General features: G+C 45.7%; 1 protein-coding gene across 2 annotated transcripts in view; it reads left to right on the forward strand.

The window, feature by feature from the left end:
• The first annotated feature begins 4,321 nt into the window (after window positions 1–4,321).
• Window positions 4,322–19,995, forward strand: part of LOC122923873 (transmembrane protein 169-like) — a 30,103-nt gene continuing 14,429 nt past the window's right edge. The window contains exons 1-3 of one of the 2 annotated variants that reach the window (XM_044274720.1): window positions 4,322–4,449; window positions 15,277–15,647; window positions 16,564–16,745. In XM_044274720.1, the coding sequence (XP_044130655.1) occupies window positions 15,338–15,647; window positions 16,564–16,745 (492 nt within the window). In that variant the 5' untranslated portion in view covers window positions 4,322–4,449; window positions 15,277–15,337. Of the gene's footprint in view, window positions 4,450–15,276; window positions 15,648–16,563; window positions 18,128–19,995 lie in introns of those variants that run through there. The other variant, XM_044274719.1, reaches the window with a different exon arrangement.

Consider the following 19,995-nt stretch of genomic DNA (forward strand, 5'->3'; position numbering starts at 1 on the left):
CAGTGTGTCATCTACAGATCCCCATAACAGTGTCATCCACATATCCCCCATAACAGTGTCATCCACATATATCCCCATAACAGTGTCATCCACAGATCCCCCATAACAGTGTCATCCACAGATCCCCCATAACAGTGTCATCCAGAGATCCCCATAACAGTGTCATCCACATATCCCCCATAACAGTGTCATCCACAGATCCACATAACAGTGTGTCATCCACAGATCCCCCATAACAGTGTGTCATCCACAGATCCACATAACAGTGTGTCATCCACAGATCCCCCATAACAGTGTGTCATCCACAGATCCCCCATAACAGTGTCAACCACAGATCCACATAACAGTGTGTCATCCACAGATCCCCATAACAGTGTCATCCACATATCCCCCATAACAGTGTCATCCACATATCCCCCATAACAGTGTCATCCACAGATCCACATAACAGTGTGTCATCCACATATCCCCCATAACAGTGTCATCCACAGATCCCTCCCTTGCGTGCTCGTTCATGTGGACAGGATGAGTCATCAGCCTGGCAGCCTGCAGTGTCTGTGAGGCCCCTCCCCCTGCAGGGGGAACGCTCAGAGCTGTGATAAGTGAGCTCAGTGTACAGTAACACGTGGCTGTCATGCACAGTTTTACACACAAAATCTCAGTCTTATCTTTTACAAACCCATTCTGGGCAGCAAAAACAATATTCCATATTATACATTAGCCCAAAAGCATGTTAGCTAGTAGACTTTAAGGGTCCATTCACATGTCCGCGGATCCGCAAAACATGCTCATCGCCGGCACTTAATAGAAAATGCCTAACCTTGTCCGCAATTGCGGACAAGAATAAGGCATGTTCTATTTTTTTCGGGAACAGAATTGCAGACCCGGGCAGCACATCGTGCTGCCCCATAGAAATGAATGGGTCTGCAATTCCGTTTCGTAAAATGCGGAACGAATTTGCAGACTTGTGAATGGACCCTTAATCTGTGCTTTTGACTCCCATAAAACATGACCAACCCCCACCTACCAGCACTGATGCAGATTTGTTTCCATTATAGCTGTACTATAGTTGTGTATAAACCTTACACTATGTATCTGTATAGATGCATATAGAGCTCTGCTACATGTGTCTTCCCCAGACCCCTAACATCAGTTTTTTGGCTAAATGGCTTCCTATACAGCTCTGCTACATCTTTATTCCACTCCCCCATTAGCACTGTGTCTAAAAAGCTTCATACACAGCACTGCTACATCTGTCTATTCCGTTCCCCCACTAGTACTATGTCTGAACAGCTTCATATACAGCTCTGCTACATCTGTCTATCTCTCTATCACAACAGCACTGAGGCTGCAACGCTTCATATACAGCTCTGCTACATCTGTCTATTCCCTTCCCCCACTAGCACTGTGGCTGAACAGCTTTATATACAGCTCTGCTACATCTGTCTATTTCTCGTTACCACCAGCATTGTGTCTAAACCTCCACATATACATCTCTGCTACATCTATCTATTCCCTTCCCCCACTAGTACTGTTGCTGAACAGCTTTATATACAGCTCTGCTACATCTGCCTCCCCCTCCACCACTAGCATTGTGGTTGAAAAGCTTCCTATACAGCTCTGCTACATCTGTCTCCACCACTAGCACTTTGGCTGATCAACTCCTTATACAGCTCTGCTACATCTGTCTCCTGTCCACCACTAGCATTGTGGATGAAAAGCTTCCTATACAGCTCTGCTACATCTGTTTCAACCACTAGCATTGTGGATGAAAAGCTTCCGATGCAGCTCTGCTATATCTGTCTCCACCACTAGCACTTTGGCTGATCAACTTTCGATACAGCCCTGCTACATCTGTCTTCCTCTACACTACCAGGACCTCCACTTCATGTCCTATGGAGGGACACATGGGACGCCAATATGGAATGGAGGAACACTGAGTTTCATGAATTAGACACCAAGAATGAAATGTAGTGTAGAGGAAGACGGATGTAGCAGAGCTGTATAAGAAGCAGTTCAGCTAGAGTGCTATTGGGGGAGGGGAAGACAGATGTAGCAGAGCTGTATATAAAGTGATTCAAACACAGTGCTGGTAGTGTAGAGGAAGACAGATGTAGCAGAGCTGTATCTGAAGATCAGCGCATGTGCGGCCGCCCGAAGACTTTGGAGACAGAAGTGGAGAGAGAGGACGTGCCGGACAGGTATCGGAGGACCAGAACAACTTCAAAATAGGTGAGTATCATTTTTATTTGAATAAATGCAACACCAAATCCACCAACGATATTACTATAGGACAATAAAGGAATTCAGGATGAACTCCATTATGGAATGGAGGGACACAGGGGACGCAATGTCCCTCCAATCTCTCCACTTCATAATGTCCTCCCCTCGGTGTTCCTCCATTCAGTGTCCTCCCCTCTGTGTTCCTCCATTCAGTGTCCTCCCCTCTGTGTCCCTCTATTCAGTGTCCTCCCCTCTGTGTCCCTCCATTCAGTGTCCTCCCCTCTGTGTCCCTCCATTCAGTGTCCTCCCCTCTGTGTCCCTCCATTCAGTGTCCTCCCCTCTGTGTCCTTCCATTCAGTGTCCTCCCCTCTGTGTCCCTTCATTCAATGTCCTCCCCTCTGTGTCCCTCCATTCAGTGTCCTCCCCCTCTGTGTCCCTCCATTCAGTGTCCTCCCCTCTGTGTCCCTCCATTCAATGTCCTTCCCTCTGTGTCCCTCCATTCAGTGTCCTCCCCCTCTGTGTCCCTCCATTCAGTGTCCTCCCCTCTGTGTCCCTCCATTCAATGTCCTTCCCTCTGTGTCCCTCCATTCAGTGTCCTCCCCTCTGTGTCCCTCCATTCAGTGTCCTCCCCCTCTGTGTCCCTTCATTCAATGTCCTCCCCTCTGTGTCCCTCCATTCAGTGTCCTCCCCCTCTGTGTCCCTCCATTCAGTGTCCTCCCCTCTGTGTCCCTCCATTCAATGTCCTCCCCTCTGTGTCCCTCCATTCAGTGTCCTCCCCTCTGCGTCCCTCCATTCAATGTCCTCCCCTCTGTGTCCCTCTATTCAGTGTCCTCCCCTCTGCGTCCCTCCATTCAATATCCTCCCCTCTGTGTCCCTCCATTCAGTGTCCCCCCTCTGTGTCCCTCCATTCAGTGTCCTCCCCTCTGCGTCCCTCCATTCAATGTCCTCCCCTCTGTGTCCCTCTATTCAGTGTCCTCCCCTCTGCGTCCCTCCATTCAATATCCTCCCCTCTGTGTCCCTCCATTCAGTGTCCCCCCTCTGTGTCCCTCCATTCAGTGTCCCCCTCTCTGTGTCCCTTCATTCAATGTCCTCCCCTCTGTGTCCCTCCATTCAGTGTCCTCCCCTCTGTGTCCCTCCATTTAGTGTCCTCCCCTCTGTGTCCCTTCATTCAGTGTCCTCCCCTCTGTGTCCCTTCATTCAGTGTCCTCCCCTCTGTGTCCCTTCATTCAGTGTCCTCCCCTCTGTGTCCCTTCATTCAGTGTCCTCCCCTCTGTGTCCCTCCATTCACTGTCCCCCCCTCTGTGTCCCTCCATTCAGTGTCCTCCCCTCTGTGTCCCTCCATTCAGTGTCCTCCCCTCTGTGTCCCTCCATTCAGTGTCCTCCCCTCTGTGTCCCTCCATTCAGTGTCCCCCCCTCTGTGTCCCTTCATCCAATAATGCAGCAGCCACTATGAACACAACCAGAAGGGAGCAGCATAAATCCCCCACCACTCCATTGCTGGAGCCCCCCGGATCAGGCACGCTGCTGTGCAGAGCCTGACCCCATCCTGCCTCCTGTCCTCTGCTCCTGCAGATGAAGGCACTGAGGAGGCTCTGAGAAGTAGCCTGACACGGCACAAAGGAATAAGGATCTGCGCATGCACGGCCGCCCGGCGCTGATCTTCATTTCTTTGTGCCGCGTCCAAAACGAAGCCATGCATGCGCGGCTCTAGCACAAAGGAAGCAAGATCAGCGCATGCACAGCCGCCCGGCGCCGTGAGAGTACATGAATGAAAGTAGAGGCCAGCCACTGGATCGCTTTGAATCATCTGCGCATGCGCGGCCCCTGCATTCGGCAGGCGAGATGTGGCTGTAACTAGGGGGAAACCAATGGGTAAGATGGGGAAGAATTTTATAAAGGGTGGGAATTGGCTAATAGATTATATTTACAAAAATGATCACTGTCACATCATTGCCAGATTAGGCTGTGATCATTGTGATGGGAATACCCCTTTAATGACACAGAGACAAGGAGCTCTCATCTGTGCTGAATGAGGTCATGTGTAAGAGCTCAGGCCCCGCCCAGGGATGTGCCTTGTGGGCGTGGCTATGCCTGAATAGGGTCTACACACTGGGCTTTGTGCAGGGAGCAGCAGTCCTGGGATGGACACAGTGACATCCTGATTTACCTCGTATTTGAGGGTCACCCTCCTCACCATCACCCAGGACCCCCTGTACATGGCAGCAGGTGAGCAGCACATCCATCTATGTACTGGTTGTTCCCCATACAGAAGCCTTGCTGCAGATCACTGCACTGACTCTCTGCAGACTGTCACACTGACTCCATGGCTTTATATTGGCAGGAGGAGGAGTAGGAAGCTTTTATAGGCAGCTCATTAAATATGTGCCTTATTAATTGCAGATGATCAAATTTCAGGAGTGTATAATGATGGGCAGGAAGAGGTTAATATGTGTTGTACAAAGGGCTGTTTATCTTATAGACTGCTAATGCACCATAGTCACAATCTACAAGGTCCTGGGGCTATATATATATATATATATATATATATATATATATAGTGATACAGTGCAGATCTAGAAGGTTACACATTGTCTCAGTGTGCGTGTGTATATATATATATATATAATACAACAGATGATGCAGCAGCACAGTCAGACGTTGTGCGCTGGGTGCAATATTCCTCAGAGAGGCTGGCTTGTCCTCCAACATATATATTCACCAAATGAAGAGGCAGCACTTCCAGTCATGGGTGATAGGGTGACGACCCCAAACTTTATTCCCAGCTGGGAATAAAGTTTGGGGTCGTCACCCTATCACCCATGACTGGAAGTGCTGCCTCTTCATTTGGTGAATATATATATATATATATATATATATATATATATATATATATATATATATATATACAATGTCAATGGGTGATAGGTCACAATGGTTCAGTGTGTATAAGTATACAAGTGAATGTGATACAATGTTTGGTAGTTTATACACTGAATGTTACAATGTTTCAGTGTAGCTATAGACTGTGAATGGTACAGTGTACCAGTGTTTATTACGCTGTGTGAACTGGGCTGTAGAACTCTTCACTGTGGTCTCTTTATGTTTCTGCTCTCCCAATTCACAATTAAATCCCCCCAAAAAATCACCGGAATTTTATTGACCAGAACAGGGAGTCGTCTGTTTTCTGCAGCAGCTCAGCCTGTGTTCTGGCATCCAGTGAGGGAATTTCCTATCTATTATTATATATAGCCCTACAGTAGCTCTCCCCTCCTCCACTTCAGGCTGCAGACACTACATTTCTTCCCATACATGCATTGATATCTGTCCGTGACGTTTTTTTTTAGGTGGTTGCATTTGTGGCATCATGTGTTTTGGTACATGCATTCCCCCCCCCCCCCCCTGCACCTTTGTACAGCAAATCATTTCCATAGACTTTCTCCTCTTTCACACCGTGCTGATTCGTGTATGAATGCTGTCGTCCTTGTTTTCCACACGTACCCATTGATTTTAATGTGTTTATTTACATATCAGTGGAAAAACCATGGAGACATCCTGGGCGTTGGACCCCCACCCAGATACTGATGGGCTATCGTGAGAATAGGTCATCAGTATAAGGCCTCATGCACACGACCGTTGTGTGCATCCGTGTCCGTTGTTCCGTTTTCCGTGATTTTCTGCAGACCCATAGACTTTCAATGGGTCCGTTGAAAACTCGGAAAATGCACCGTTTGCCATCCGCGTCCGTGATCCGTGTTTCCTGTCAGTCAAAAAAACCTGTCCTATTTTTTTGACGGACAACGGTTCGCGGACCCATTCAAGTCAATGGGTCCGTAAAAAAACACGGAGGCACACAAGATTGTCATCCGCGTCCGTGATCCATGTCCGTTTTTTTCCTATCATTTTCAAGGCAAACTTGACTTTGATTTTTTTTTCACTTTTCTGGTCCGGTGAACCTCCAAAAATCAAGGAAGACACACGGAAGAAAAAACGGACACGGATCACGGAACAACGGAACCCCGTTTTGCGGACCGTGAAAAAATACTGTCGTGTGCATGAGGCCTTAGGCCTCATGCACATGACTGTGTGCCGGCCATGCCAGTGCAATGCACGGGCAGCGAACACGTGCCTGCCATCTGAGGACACGGACCCATTCACTTGAATGGGGTGCGCGATCTACATTGTTAAAAAGTAGCGCATGCACAGTGTGGAGGAATGGACAGAAAACTCACTGAAGCACTCCATAGTGCTTCCTTGGGTTTCCGCTCCGTGCCTCCGTTCCGCACTGTATCTCCTGGTTGGGGACCCATTCAAGTGAACTGTTTGCGGGCTGCAATGTGGGCACCGGCTACGGTCATGTGCGTGAGGCTTTGAACACCCAGAAAACCCATTTGTTGTACTGCTCTTTGTTTTGTGACGAGGCTTGCCAGCCGGTCACAGATTTTGATGCACGGCCTGGTTTGTGAGACGGTGGCCTTCAGTGGTCCCCCCCCCCCCCCCCCATTAAGCAACACATGCGGAAGAAAACTTGAGCGCTTTACACCAGAGAGCCACTGCAGCTCCTGGCTCAGTTCTGGTGCTCGGGCAGGCTGACAGGACAAGCGCGTACGCCGGTTATAATGCATCTCCCCTTAACTTCATGAATCGTATACACGGCGTGATCAGAACAGTAGAGCGGTTTTCCATTGGTGGGAGGCAATCGTCTCGTTGCCATGGACACAGAGTTATCCATTTGAACAAATTGATTAGGTTTGCACTCATTGCTCGAGTTGGGCTTTGTTCACACAAGGCGGATTTGGGTCTGAAATGACTTTGACTGAAAAATCCCTTTGGTAGATGTGAATGGGGGTTTTCTGCGGCAGGTGCCTCTGTGACCTCCGTTCATATGAAAGGGACCGTCAAAGACATTTGCTGTGTGTGAATTCCTCAGGGTACATGCACACGGCAGTGTAGTTTAGCTGGATTTTCAACATGGTTTTTGCTTTGTTTTAGGCTACTTTCACACCTGCGTTTTTCTTTTCCGGCATAGAGTTCCGTCACCGGGGCTCAATACCGGAAATGACCTGATCAGTTTTATCCCTGTGCATTCTGAATGGAGAGTAATCAGTTCAGGAGGCATCAGGATGTCTTCCGTTCCGTCTTTTTGACTGATCAGGCAAAAGATAAAACCGTAGCAAGATAAAACACTTGCCTGAATGCCGGATCTGGCATTTTTTCCCCATAGGAATGTATTAGTGCCGATCCGTCCTTCCGGTCTGCGCATGCGCAGACCGGTAAAAATGTGAAAGAAGATACAAGACGGATCCGTCTGTCCGCATGACAAGCGGAGAAACTGATTCGTTCTTGCAATGCATTTGTGAGACGGATCCACATCCGGATGAGTATCACAAATGCTTTCAGTCACATCCAGATCGGCAGATCCGGCGGGCAGCTCCGACGACGTAACTGCCCGCCGGATCACACTGCTGCAAGTGTGAAAGTAGCCTGAGGACCAAATTCGCACCAAAATCCGTATGTGTTAGGCCTCCTGCACACGACCGTTCGGTTTTGAGGTCTGTTTTAAACAGATCCGTTTTTCAATTTTTTCTGTTTCAGTAGTGTTTCCACTTCCATTCTGCTTCTGTTCTGTTTTTCCATTTGGTTTACGTCTGTGATCGTTTTTTTTGCGGATTGCAAGCAGAAACGGAAGCATGCAATAATGTTTAAACAGTAAGTACATAAAAAAAATTGGACTGGGCATAACTTTTTCAATAGATGGTTCCGAAAAAACGGAACGGATACGAAAGACATACGGATGCATTTTGTTTTTTTGCGGACCCATTGACTTGAATGGAGCCACGAAACGTGATTTGCGGGCAATAGGACATGTTCTATGTTTGAATGAAAATACGGAAACGGAAGGCATACGGAGTACCTTACATTTTTTGTGCGTTGCGGATCCATTGAAATGACTGGTTCCGTTTACGGAATGCAAAAAACGGAACGTAAACAGGATTAAAAAATAAAAAAAACATTTGTGTGCAGGAGGCCTTACTTGCAGATTTGCCCAGATCTCACACTTTGCATTGTGAAGGGCGAATCCTACACTGTGGATTTCAAGCCCCGCAGGTCAATTTCCGCACAGAACATATCTGCACCGTGCACAGGAGATCTTCGATAGCAGGTTCTGTATTACGCACAGTCTGCTCAGAAAATCCAAGCGCTGTAACACGCACTGTGTGAAGGTAAACTTAGTCCCCTGGATATTTAAGATAGGACCCCCCCCCCCTTCCAAAATGTCCTAAAAAAAAAACACTAAAGCCTCATTCACATGTCAGTGTTTCACGGATGTGTGCTTTACGTGTTCTCCATGGACAGCACACGTCCCCTTCACTTCAATGTGTGTATTCAGACATCCGTGTTTTTAGCACGGATGCACGCCCATTAGAGTCTATGGGTCTGTGAAAACCACGGATGCCATCAGTGTTTCACAGACCATTAAGAAGAGATTCTTTGAAAATTATGTTTCAGCTGTTCAGTGTCAGTGAAACACGGACAGCAAAAAACTGACACACAGACCCAACACGGATCCTTCACGGATGCATCACTGACCACCTGCTCACAGATTTGAGCACGGACACGGATGTGTGAATGAGGCCTAATGTTCTTCACTTGTCCTCTTCTGTCATAGACTTTCACCACTAAATACATTTGATCTGCAGTTTCTCTGCACGTTTTTTGCAGTGAAATCACCGGCTCCAGATGTTAGAAGGGAAGTATGAGACGCAGGACACACAAGCGCTTTTTATTCCTGAGGTTTTCCTACTTTAGGTGGTGGTTTTTGTCTTATGCTTCTTTTTTTTTTAATAACGCAGCATCAGGCAGTTTCCCATCATCATCATCATCTCTGTAGACTATAGTCACCTTGAAAATAACACCAGTGGTAAGAGATGCTGGGGGTATTTATTAAGAGGCCTCTGCCAATTTTTGGCAAAAAAAGTTGCAAGACCCTGTTTTTCTAACACCTGTGTTTGGGCGGACCAGGCCCCGACAAATCTAGTAAAGTTTATGCCTGGAAACGGGCGCAAAAGAGGAGTTAAGACTACAGAAGTCAAGGGCTGGAGCAGTTTTCATTCCAGGTGCAGACTGCTGCAAATGATCCCCACTTTGTGCAACAAATACCCCCAAAAAAACACAACTGGCAAAAAAAAAAAAAAAACTGCAGTAATTCTGCCATTATATTTTTTTTTTTACTGGTAAAAGAACGCCAGTGCAAAATGTGTAAGAACCATAGAACCCTAAGGAACACAGACAGCAGAAGCAAAAAAAATGTGTGTCCTGCATTCCATATTTTTCATAGACTGGAGATGGCAATTTTTAACTTAAATGCCCCAAAAAACTGCAAGACCCCCTAAAAAAAAAAACTGCCCTTAAAGTGTCATCAAGTTTTCCCAGGCTCCGGAAAGAAATTCTGTGTTGTGGTGATGCAGAGCTGGATGACCACTCTTTTGAAGGCAGAAGCAATGGATATACTGGTTGTCACCCAACCTTCCAAGGAACATGTGCGCTTCCAGTGTGACAGAAGAGGGCGGCTCCAAGATGGTTGTATTTCCAAGGAGTTCTTATGTTTATGGGTCGGGTTCCATGAGTCCTTATTTCTGGTAGAGGACAGCAATCTGGGGTCTTTCAGTAGATCCGCCCGTCATACAGTATAACCACTCATTTCTAGTAATTACCCCGCGTAATGTTCGATTGTCGGGTGATCTCATCTTTCATGGGGCACCAAAAATCCTTGGAACTGATGGGAGTAACTGCCCAATAACCAAAGTGTGAACAGATGTTAGCTGGGGCTTTAGATTTATAAAGGGATTTCTCTTTCATTCGCCCTTCAACCTTCTCTTTGGTCAGACCTCATTGCATTTCTATGGTAGGTGTGGACCCTTCCCGTACTCTGCTTCCCTGTCCATCTGAATAGCCAGACATGTCCACCCTCCAGTGAAAGTCAGCCCTGGGGGTCCCAGCTGGGTCTGTGATTGTCACCTTCTTCTGTGGTGGAAATGAATGCAAATTCCCAGAACCGCATTCATCATGTCTATAGATAGGAGAGCAGTTGACTTCCTTTAAAGAGAAACCATCACTAATAATTGATGTTTCTGGTCTAGATGTTCCTATGAAGGAACGGTTGGGTTATGTTCATCTGCTGGATCAGAATAGCCCCCATAGAGCCCACGCACATTGCGATAATTATCAAAATGTTTGGAAAAGTACGATTATTGCTATTTATTCCTCACTGAAACCTGTTCTGTGTATTGTTCCCGGTTAGAGAAGGGGCTGAAAGTGCAAACCCCCCCTGAGTCCTTTGCAATGTATAGGATGAAATCTGCACCAAAACCAGTGTCAGAATCTGCAGGTGAGGGTGCCTCCACATGCGGCAGATTTCTTGACTAAAAATCGGTTCCATTCGTTGATTGGGGCAGCAAGCGCATGGATTTCTGCAAGCCCCAATAAGGTGAATGGAACTGGTTTTCAGTTGCAGAATCTTCTGCCGCGTGTGAAGGCGTCCTAAGACATGTGCATTTTGGTGCAGATTTATTGCACATTTACTATGAAATCTGCGTCCAGATAAACTCCATCGACCCAGGATAAGGGAAGTTCAGACACGGTGGAATAAGTCCACTGCATGAAATCCATGCCTGACGTGAATACGTCGTGGATCTGCCGCATGCTTAGATTTTTGCATGGATGGGTTTTGAAACCACAATCTACATTTCTTGTGCTATAAATCCGCCGACGTGTAGACATACACTCGAGATGGCCAAACGCCTGACTCTCTGACCCTTCCATACACAATCGCATTCAACTTGTATCCTGAAAGAGGAGAAATCTACTGCCCGACCCCTCGGTCCCCCTCCAGCAACACTCGCTGACATTTTTTCAAGAGGAGGTTAAAAAATAGAGACAAGAAACAACAGAACGGGATATGATTTAAAAAAAAAAAAACATGCCATTGACCCTAAAAAACTATGTTTACTATTTCCTGTAGACTTCCCTGCAATATTTGAACTTTGGAAATGCCTAAAAAAAAAACACTGCAAAAACTCCAGTAATAAAGGGCAACAAAGATGCTAAACACCTAATAAACTTTTGGCAAGTCCTTAGGAAACTGGAGAAGCTGGAAGGGATGGAGGACGATGGAAGCGGCCACATCCTCTGCAGCTGTGAGCGCTGAAGAAAGGACGGAAATCGGCTGGGATTGTCTTCTGATGATATGTACAGTGCTGAGCACAGCCGTAGTGAGGCTATTTTCACACTTGCGGCAGTGTGATCCGGCTGGCGGTTCTGTCGTCGGAACTGCCCGCTGGATCTGCCGATCTGGATGTGGCTGAAAGCACTTGTGAGACTAATTCGGATGCGGATCCGTCTCACAAATGCATTGCAAGAACGAATCCGTCTCTCCGCTTGTCATGCGGACAGACGGATCCGTCTTGTATCTTTTATCACATTTTTACTGGTCAGCGCATGCACAGACCGGAAGGACGGATCCGGCACTAATACATTCCTATGGGGACATTCCGGCAAGTCTTCAGTTTTTTTCGCCGGAGATAAAACCGTTGACATCCTGAACTGATTGCTCTCCATTCAGAATGCATGGGGATATGTCTGATCAGTTATTTTCCGGTATAGAGCCCCTGTGACGGAACTCGGTGCCGGAAAAGAAAAACGCTAGTGTGAAAGTAGCCTTAGGAGATTCCCCCCTGAGCTGACGTAAGATTCTGCTAATTTACAATAAGGCGTGCTCGAATCTAAAGTAGTCCGCGAGCCTGGAGAGAAAACCATTTATCTGACACACACAGAATCCCTCAGGAGGTTGCGACGCTCTATTTAATATGCTACAGGATTTATGGTCACTAGGACCTTAGCGTGACTTCTGCAACCTCTCTGACTAGTAGGTGGGACAGTGTACACAGATAGACAAGGCAAATGAGCCGAGCCCGGAGACTTTAGAGGTGGATAGATATCCTGCACTATACAAGTCGAATCTGAATACACATTATAAAGTAAACAGGGGACAGAACCCGGATCCTATTCTCCCTGAGGAATTTTAAACCATTTCCCAAGATGTATATGTATTTTAAGAGAAAATAATAAAAATATATATTTTATAACCTACTAGTCAGAGAGGTTGCAGAAGTCACGCTAAGGTCCTAGTGACCATAAATCCTATAGCATATTGGAGAGAAAAACGACTCCAGCTCTTGGCTCAAGTAGTTTGTCGACAACATTTACACCTGTTTCCTGGTATAAATGTTAGTAAATTTGCCAGGTTCAGAGTCCCGACACAGGGCCGGACTGGCCTGCCGGGATACCGGGAAATTTCCCGTTAGGCCGGCAGGCCTGAGTGCCGCAAGGCCGCTGCCCTGGTGACAAGTTGGTGACAAGTTGGGGCGGCAGGGCACAGCAGGAGATGAGCGCTTTCATTGTGGAAGCGCTCATCTCCATAGTCCTCTGTATCGCCATGCTCAGGACGGCGATACAAATGTCTATGCTGCGGCAGGGGAGGGAGAGGTGTGTCCCCTCCTGTTCCTCTGATAGGCTGGCGGCCTAGTGCTGGCAGCCTATCAGAGGCCGGTGCAGGCAGCACGATTACGTCATTGCGCCGCCTGAGCCGTATAGCGAGGGACACAGGCCCGTAGAGGCCTGCATCGCATCACTGGAGGTAAGTATAAGTGTGTTTTTTTTTGTTTTGTTTTTTTAAATATAGGTACAATACTGGATAATGATAAGTGGGGGCTACTGGCACATAAGGACGACTACTGGCACATAATAAGGGGGGCTTTTGGCACATAATAAGGGGGATACTGGCACATAAGGGGGACTACTCTGGCTACTGGCACATAAGGGGGGCTTCTACTGGCACATGATAAGGGGGGCTACTGGCACATGATGGTGGGGGGGCTCCTATTACTGGCACATGATTGGGGGCATCTATTGGGGCACTTATTAATGGCAGATTATTGGGTGGCACTATATGGGCATCTACTGAGGCTAAAAAGAAGGGGTATTTTATATGGGGGGCTCTGTATAGGGAAATTTTATACTGGGACACATTATGGTGGGTACTATAGTGAAGGGGGGGAGCACTATTGGGTCATCTACGGGGGCACTGAGAAGGTGTATTTTATATTGGCACAATATGGGAACATTAGCTCAACTGGGGGCATTATAAAGGGGTATGTTTTGCACATTATAAGGAGAATTATTTCTACTGGGGGGGCATTATGGTGGGCTTTATTACTCCCCCATGGTATGACCCCCTAGTAGCAGCACCAGCCTCTCCCTGCTCTGCTATCCCGCTGCCCTTTCTCCAAATACTTATTATAAAATCTTTCTCATTAGGATAAAACACAACATCAGCTCCGTCGAGCCCCCGGCCAAAGTGTGGAAGTGGCGTCCGAGATCCCCAAGGGCCGAGCCAAGTAACTGTAAGTGTTCATGTGGAGTATGTTTGTTTGTAGTTGATCTTTATTATCGATTTTACATTGCAGATTTTTTTATTTATTTTTTGCAGCATATGGGTGAGATTTTATAAATATTTTTATTATTTGGTCAAAGGCTCATTGGGGGGAGGGGGGATTGTAAGAGGACTGCCATAGAATATCTAAAACAGCTGGTCAAGTAAAATGCTGCATGCAACAATCATTAAATAGGTGGACAACAAAAAAGGGGCGGGTCAAAGGGCGTGGTAAAACACTGTCTGAGCATGCTGAGAGTTGTAGTTTTGCAACAGTTGGAGGCATCCTGGTTGGGAAAACACTGTGATAATATGAACAATGGGGGTTCTACAAAAGAGCTATCGTGGGGCAAAGTTCATATTCGTGTTTACACACGTGTTTTATAATGACTGCTTTCTCCTATTATAAACAAGTAAATAATGACGCAAAGCTGTGGGGCTGGTGTGCAACTTTCTCCAGGGCTGGTTTTTATCCCCAGTCCGGCCCTGTCCCGACAAGGCCCCGTCTGCCCCAGGGCTGGATGGGGATCCGACACTTGGTACCCCGCCGATCAGCTGTTTGAGAAGGCAGCCGTGCTCTAGCGGGACAGCCTTCTCAGCTTCTCCTAGACCAGTGACGACACGTTCATCGGTCACAACACCAAGGTGAGCAGCTAGGGGCTGAGTGCAATGCCAAGCACAGCCACAATTCAACGTACTGCCCTGCGCTCGGCGAGCATGGAGAAGGCTGAAGAGCTCGGAGGAACGCCGGTGCCTTCTCGGACAGCTGATTGGCGGGGCCCCGAGTGTCGGGTCAGATACCGATGACCTATCCTGAGGTGTCCAAGCAGGCAGTTATCGGGAAGGAACGATTCCTTCCCAATAATTGCCTGCTCAGTCCAGCATGGTAAATGAAGCATTACCCCAACGGCAAAGGTCGGGGCAGAGAACGATTGATCAGTCGAATTACAACATGTCCAATCCATTTGTTCGTAAGATAGATCAGCTGGTGCCAGCAGCAAATTCCTATCTGTTCAGAGAACATGCAGGCTTGGCTGAGTGTGCATGTGTATGGCGGGTGGGGAGGAATGGCTGACATCTTGCATGGCTCCACACAAGCTCAGAGTTGGATGGAGCTGTAATACGCACCATTGGAACTCTGTGGGGCTTTTCTTACCAGTGTTCGCCTCCAGATCGGTGAAGAAGTTGCTGGGTTTTTTTTTTAAGTGGAAAGAAACAGGGAAAAAACTAAAAAAGTTGCCCTTGTCTCTACTGGAGGACTTGCTTCTGGGAGGCCAATACATTGCCCCATGGAGGTTCCCTATATGTCCTCTGCTCCAGTCACATCCAGAGCTGTATCCACATTTCTGCTTACTGTCAGTCATGTTGACTAATACTCTGTGTGCTCTCACAGTGCAGTGAGTTGTGATGACCGGAAACCAGCAGAACAGTGACTGCAGCTCTGGAAGTGACTGGAGTAGATGGATGGATCATAGGACCGTGCACTGCATTGTGGAGTTTCTGTAATTTGCTGTATGTTTAACATTTGATAACTTTATCTCCCCCCCCACCCCCACCCCCCTTAGGTTGGATGCAGCACATATCATGGATGACTGACCTATCCAGGATCTTCTGAAGCTCCACAACATGCAGAGCGAGGTCGTTCCCAGCGATGCTGGGATTGAGGAGTCTGCCCCAAAACCAAATAGGAGTGCCCCAAATAGTCCCCTAAGGAACACGCTCCGGAGAGCTGCGGCAGCTGTGTCTTTTGAGGGGGCAACAGGAGAGGCGACCATAGAACGGAAGAAGAGAAAGAAAAAGGAGCCGCGTCCAGAATCCATCATTGTGTATCGCTCGGATAATGAGAAGGTCCTGGATGATGAAGCGGCCAATCAGGAAACCGGGGAGAGAAGTACAGAGGAAGGATCCAGATTTCTGGGGACTCCGCTAAGTGATGGTAACCAATGTATATTCATTTTGTCATTACAATACATCCTAAAGTATAATGTCCTAATCAGAATTACCATTTAATGCTTATATCAGGGGTACCCAACCTCTGGCACTCCAGCTGTTGTAAAACTACAACTCCCAGCATGCACACTTGCTTAACTCTTCTTAGAACTCCCACAGAAGTGAATAAAGCATGCTGGGAATTGTAGTTTCACTATACTATGTACTGCTCCTATGTACAAGAATATAACTACTATAATACTGCTCCTATGTATAAGAATATAACTATTATAATACTGCTCCTATGTACAAGAATATAACTACTATAATACTGCTCCTATGTACAAGAATATAACTACTATAATACTGCTCCTATATACAAGAATATAACTACTATAATACTGCTCCTATGTACAAGAATATAACTACTATAATACTACTCCTATGTACAAGAATATAACTACTATAATACTGCTCCTATATACAAGAATATAACTACTATAATACTGCTCCTATGTACAAGAATATAACTACTATAATACTACTCCTATGTACAAGAATATAACTACTATAATACTGCTCCTATATACAAGAATATAACTACTATAATACTGCTCCTATGTACAAGAATATAACTACTATAATACTGCCCTCTATGTACAAGAATATAACTACTATAATACTGCCTCCTATGTACAAGAATATAACTACTATAATACTGCCCTCTATGTACAAGAATATAACTACTATAATACTGCTCCTATGTACAAGAATATAACTACTATAATACTACTCCTATGTACAAGAATATGACCGCTATAATATGCTTCCACTGGTGGAGCCCTCTACACTTGTGCCCACCTCATGTACCATCTGTGTCTGCGCTCTCAGATCTAATGTAAGCTAATTGTTGTGTCTACCAGGTGGGTGGAATATGCCTCCAGATAGTCGCTATGTCACTTTAACCGGAACAATCACCCGTGGGAAGAAGAAGGGGCAGATGGTGGACATCCATGTCACTTTAACCGAGAAGGAACTTCAAGAACTTACACGATCTAGGGAGCCTTTACAAGACGAGCCGATTGAGGGGAAGAAAATTTGTTCGGTAGGCCCAGATAAAGGTCCTCACGTCCTCTTGTGGAGTCTTCTTTGCTTGCCGGTCGTATTTGTTCTGTCGTTCGTGGTTTCGTTCTATTACGTGACCATTACCTGGTACAACATCTTCTTGGTTTACAACGAGGAGAGGACTTTCTGGCACAAGATCACCTTCTGCCCCTTCCTAATAATTTTTTACCCTATCATCATAGTGGTCGTGTCTCTGTCTCTGGCCACGTACACGGCAGTGACTCAGATCTCCTGGTCATTTGGTGAGTGGTGGCACGCGGTGAAGGACATGGAGAAGGGTTTTTGCGGGTGGCTTTGTAGCAAGCTTGGTCTGGAAGACTGTTCTCCCTATAGCATTGTAGAATTACTGGACTCTGACAATATATCGGGTAGTTTGTCGGTGAAGGGCTCTGCGCAGGGCGTGGAGACCTCGGCCGTGTGACTTCGAGAAGAATTCCTAGTTTCTCATCTGTTTTCTTTACCTTATTTAAAGTAATTATGGAATGCTGATCTGTGGAAGGTCCTGTGCCTCGTGGATAATACTGGTGATTAGTGAACCTGTGCCACTGCCTATTGCATGTCTTGGACTGTGACCTAAGATACTACAACTTGAGAGCTTTTCAAGTTCAGCCTTAAAGGGGACCTCTCACTAGGACTCACTTCAGATCAGGCGTTTGTTCAGTGTTCTATCAAAGTCAGTCTAGTAGGCAAAATAGCATTTACTCTATGACCCTCTAAGCAGAAGTGAACTCCACCCACTTGACTCATCAGGCACATGACTATTCCCGTTTCTCCAGAGAAGAGTCACATGACTCGTTTTAACTCTGCTGAATGGTTGAGAGGGTTCACAGATGGAATGTGGATATTTAATTGCTAGATCTTTGGGCTCATGATTGGGTCAAGTTGAACCCCTTATCCATGGTGACAGGTTCCCTTTAAATATACTGAAAAATGTATTATTATTATATATATTTTTTTTTATGATGCTCCTTTCATCACTGCATCAATCACGCAGCCGGCTCTGCTATGTCATTTGACTAATGAAGCGTTTGTTTTCCGTTTAGCACAATAATTGTTGTTCACTGCATGATTCAGAGGTTTTATATTTATCTGCTACAAGGTGGATCATATTTTGTTAGACTTTTTATTTTTTTCTATTTTTTTATTTTATTTCTAAATTAAGGAAGGTTTTTTTTATCAAAGCTGAGTTTCTTCTCTGTGGCGCAGAAGTGCTCTATAAAATGTGATGTGATGCAATGACCCAAAATAAAAAATACCCCCGATAAAAAAAAAAATCCATGAGTCGTCCACTTCTGTTACATTCTTATAAATTCCCGGGAGACGTTTTTTCATTGCAAGACCATCAATATGGCGGCTGTTAGGGTTTTTTTCCAGAGAGATATGTTATTTTTTTATTTTATTTTTTTTTATAAAAAAAGGCTTGAAAATAGTAAAAAAAAAATAATCAAAAAACGACGCTCGCCTCTGCTGTTCCGCTATCATTTTGACGCTGCGCTGATCCGTGCTTCTCTCCACTTCCTGGTCCTGTGTTAACACGCCGATCACAATGTTAGGGAAATAGTGCTGTTTCCTAATTTGTTTAACATTTTCTGATTTTATTTATTTTATTTTTTATTATTACAGTTCTCTCCCCTAGAAACCCCCCTTCAAAGCTCCGAATGAGGTCGTCACCCAGCTTTCCTAGTGTACTTAATAGCAAATCTTCTCTCTTTTTATCGCTGACCCAAATCGAGCAGATTTACTAGTAAAGAGGTTTTTATGTAAATGAATGGTAAACGCTACATAAGGAAACATTCTGCAGCTTTGTAATATATTTCCTCCTATGTCTCAGGATCTGTGCTTACTGTCAATGAATGAGAACGCTCTTGTTTATATTTGGAGGCAGAAAACCTGACCTAGTCCTCCTCCAGCGAGGTTTTTATATCTATAATGTAGCGATAGAAGATACAGAAAAATAATAAACAATTTATTATAGTCGACGCTGGGAATATAAATATATATTTATACATAGAATCCTCTGCAGATGCTCCATCAATTCATCCCCCTATCCCCCTCCTTCTTATAAGTGTCACATCAGATCTGTCTGACTGCGAGGCGACTGGTTGCAGCACTAGCCCCCCCCCCCCCACCCCATTGCTCCATTCCTATAACGTGCAGTGTCGGCGCATTGGAAAATTTGTGCGGGTTTTACCTTCTAGGGGCCATGGACACAGGGCGGATTCCTCGGAACGAGACTTGTAGAAATCCATGTCCTTCCTGACTGAACAAACCCATTGAGATGACTGGAATAGAATCTGCTGCGTGTGAATAGACTCTTACGTATCCAAAGACTATAGAAGCGCTGGCTGACAACAGTAAGAACAGCACTGGTGGCCATATTGGATGCCACCCAGCTTCCCCACTTCTTCCAGGGACAGGATTTTTGGTAATCGGATATAAGAGGATGACTCAAGGACTCTAATTGAAGGGGTGATTTTTTATTTTTAGGAATTGTCTAGTAGTGAGACCCATCCCCCTCAAATAGCTCCTCGGAGGAGTCATAAATAGGGATGAGCGAACTTTGTGATTTACAGATCCAGGTTTTATTACAATTCCGTTACCACAGGCCATAACGGAATTCTATGACAGAATGCATAATGGATTGCCTTTAAGACGCATTTCGTCATATTAGAAATCTATGGGGCCGCATAACGAATCCGTCCGGAATGCAAAATGGAATACCTCTTAAAGGCAATCCATTATGCATTCTGTCATAGAATTCCGTTATGGCCTGTGGTAACGGAACTGTAATCGAACCTGAACTTGTAAAACACAAGTTCACTCATTCCTAGTCCTATGTGTATGCTTCTCTTTTACATTTGCAAAAAAGTTTGCAATCAACTTCTTGAAAATACAATTATTAATTATCATGATGCAGAGCTGCAGTCATAATTCTGCCTGCCTCAGAGCAGAAATCTCATGGAATTCCCTGCATGTTTCTTAAAAGAACAATTGTTATTTTATATTTTTTTTGCATTCTGAGAAGTGTTCTCTTTACACCAAACACTCTGCAGTCATATGATTTAGGAAACATACCTTCCCCTTCAGCGTACTGACTGTTACAATCAGAAAAATAGCGAGTGCAGCTCTGGAGTATAATACAGGATGTAACTCAGGATCAGTACAGGATAAGTAATGTATGTACACAGTGACTCCACCAGCAGAATAGTGAGTGCAGCTCTGGAGTATAA

The sequence above is a fragment of the Bufo gargarizans genome, unplaced genomic scaffold, assembly GCF_014858855.1.
Source record: "Bufo gargarizans isolate SCDJY-AF-19 unplaced genomic scaffold, ASM1485885v1 original_scaffold_2029_pilon, whole genome shotgun sequence".
NCBI lineage: Eukaryota > Metazoa > Chordata > Amphibia > Anura > Bufonidae > Bufo > Bufo gargarizans.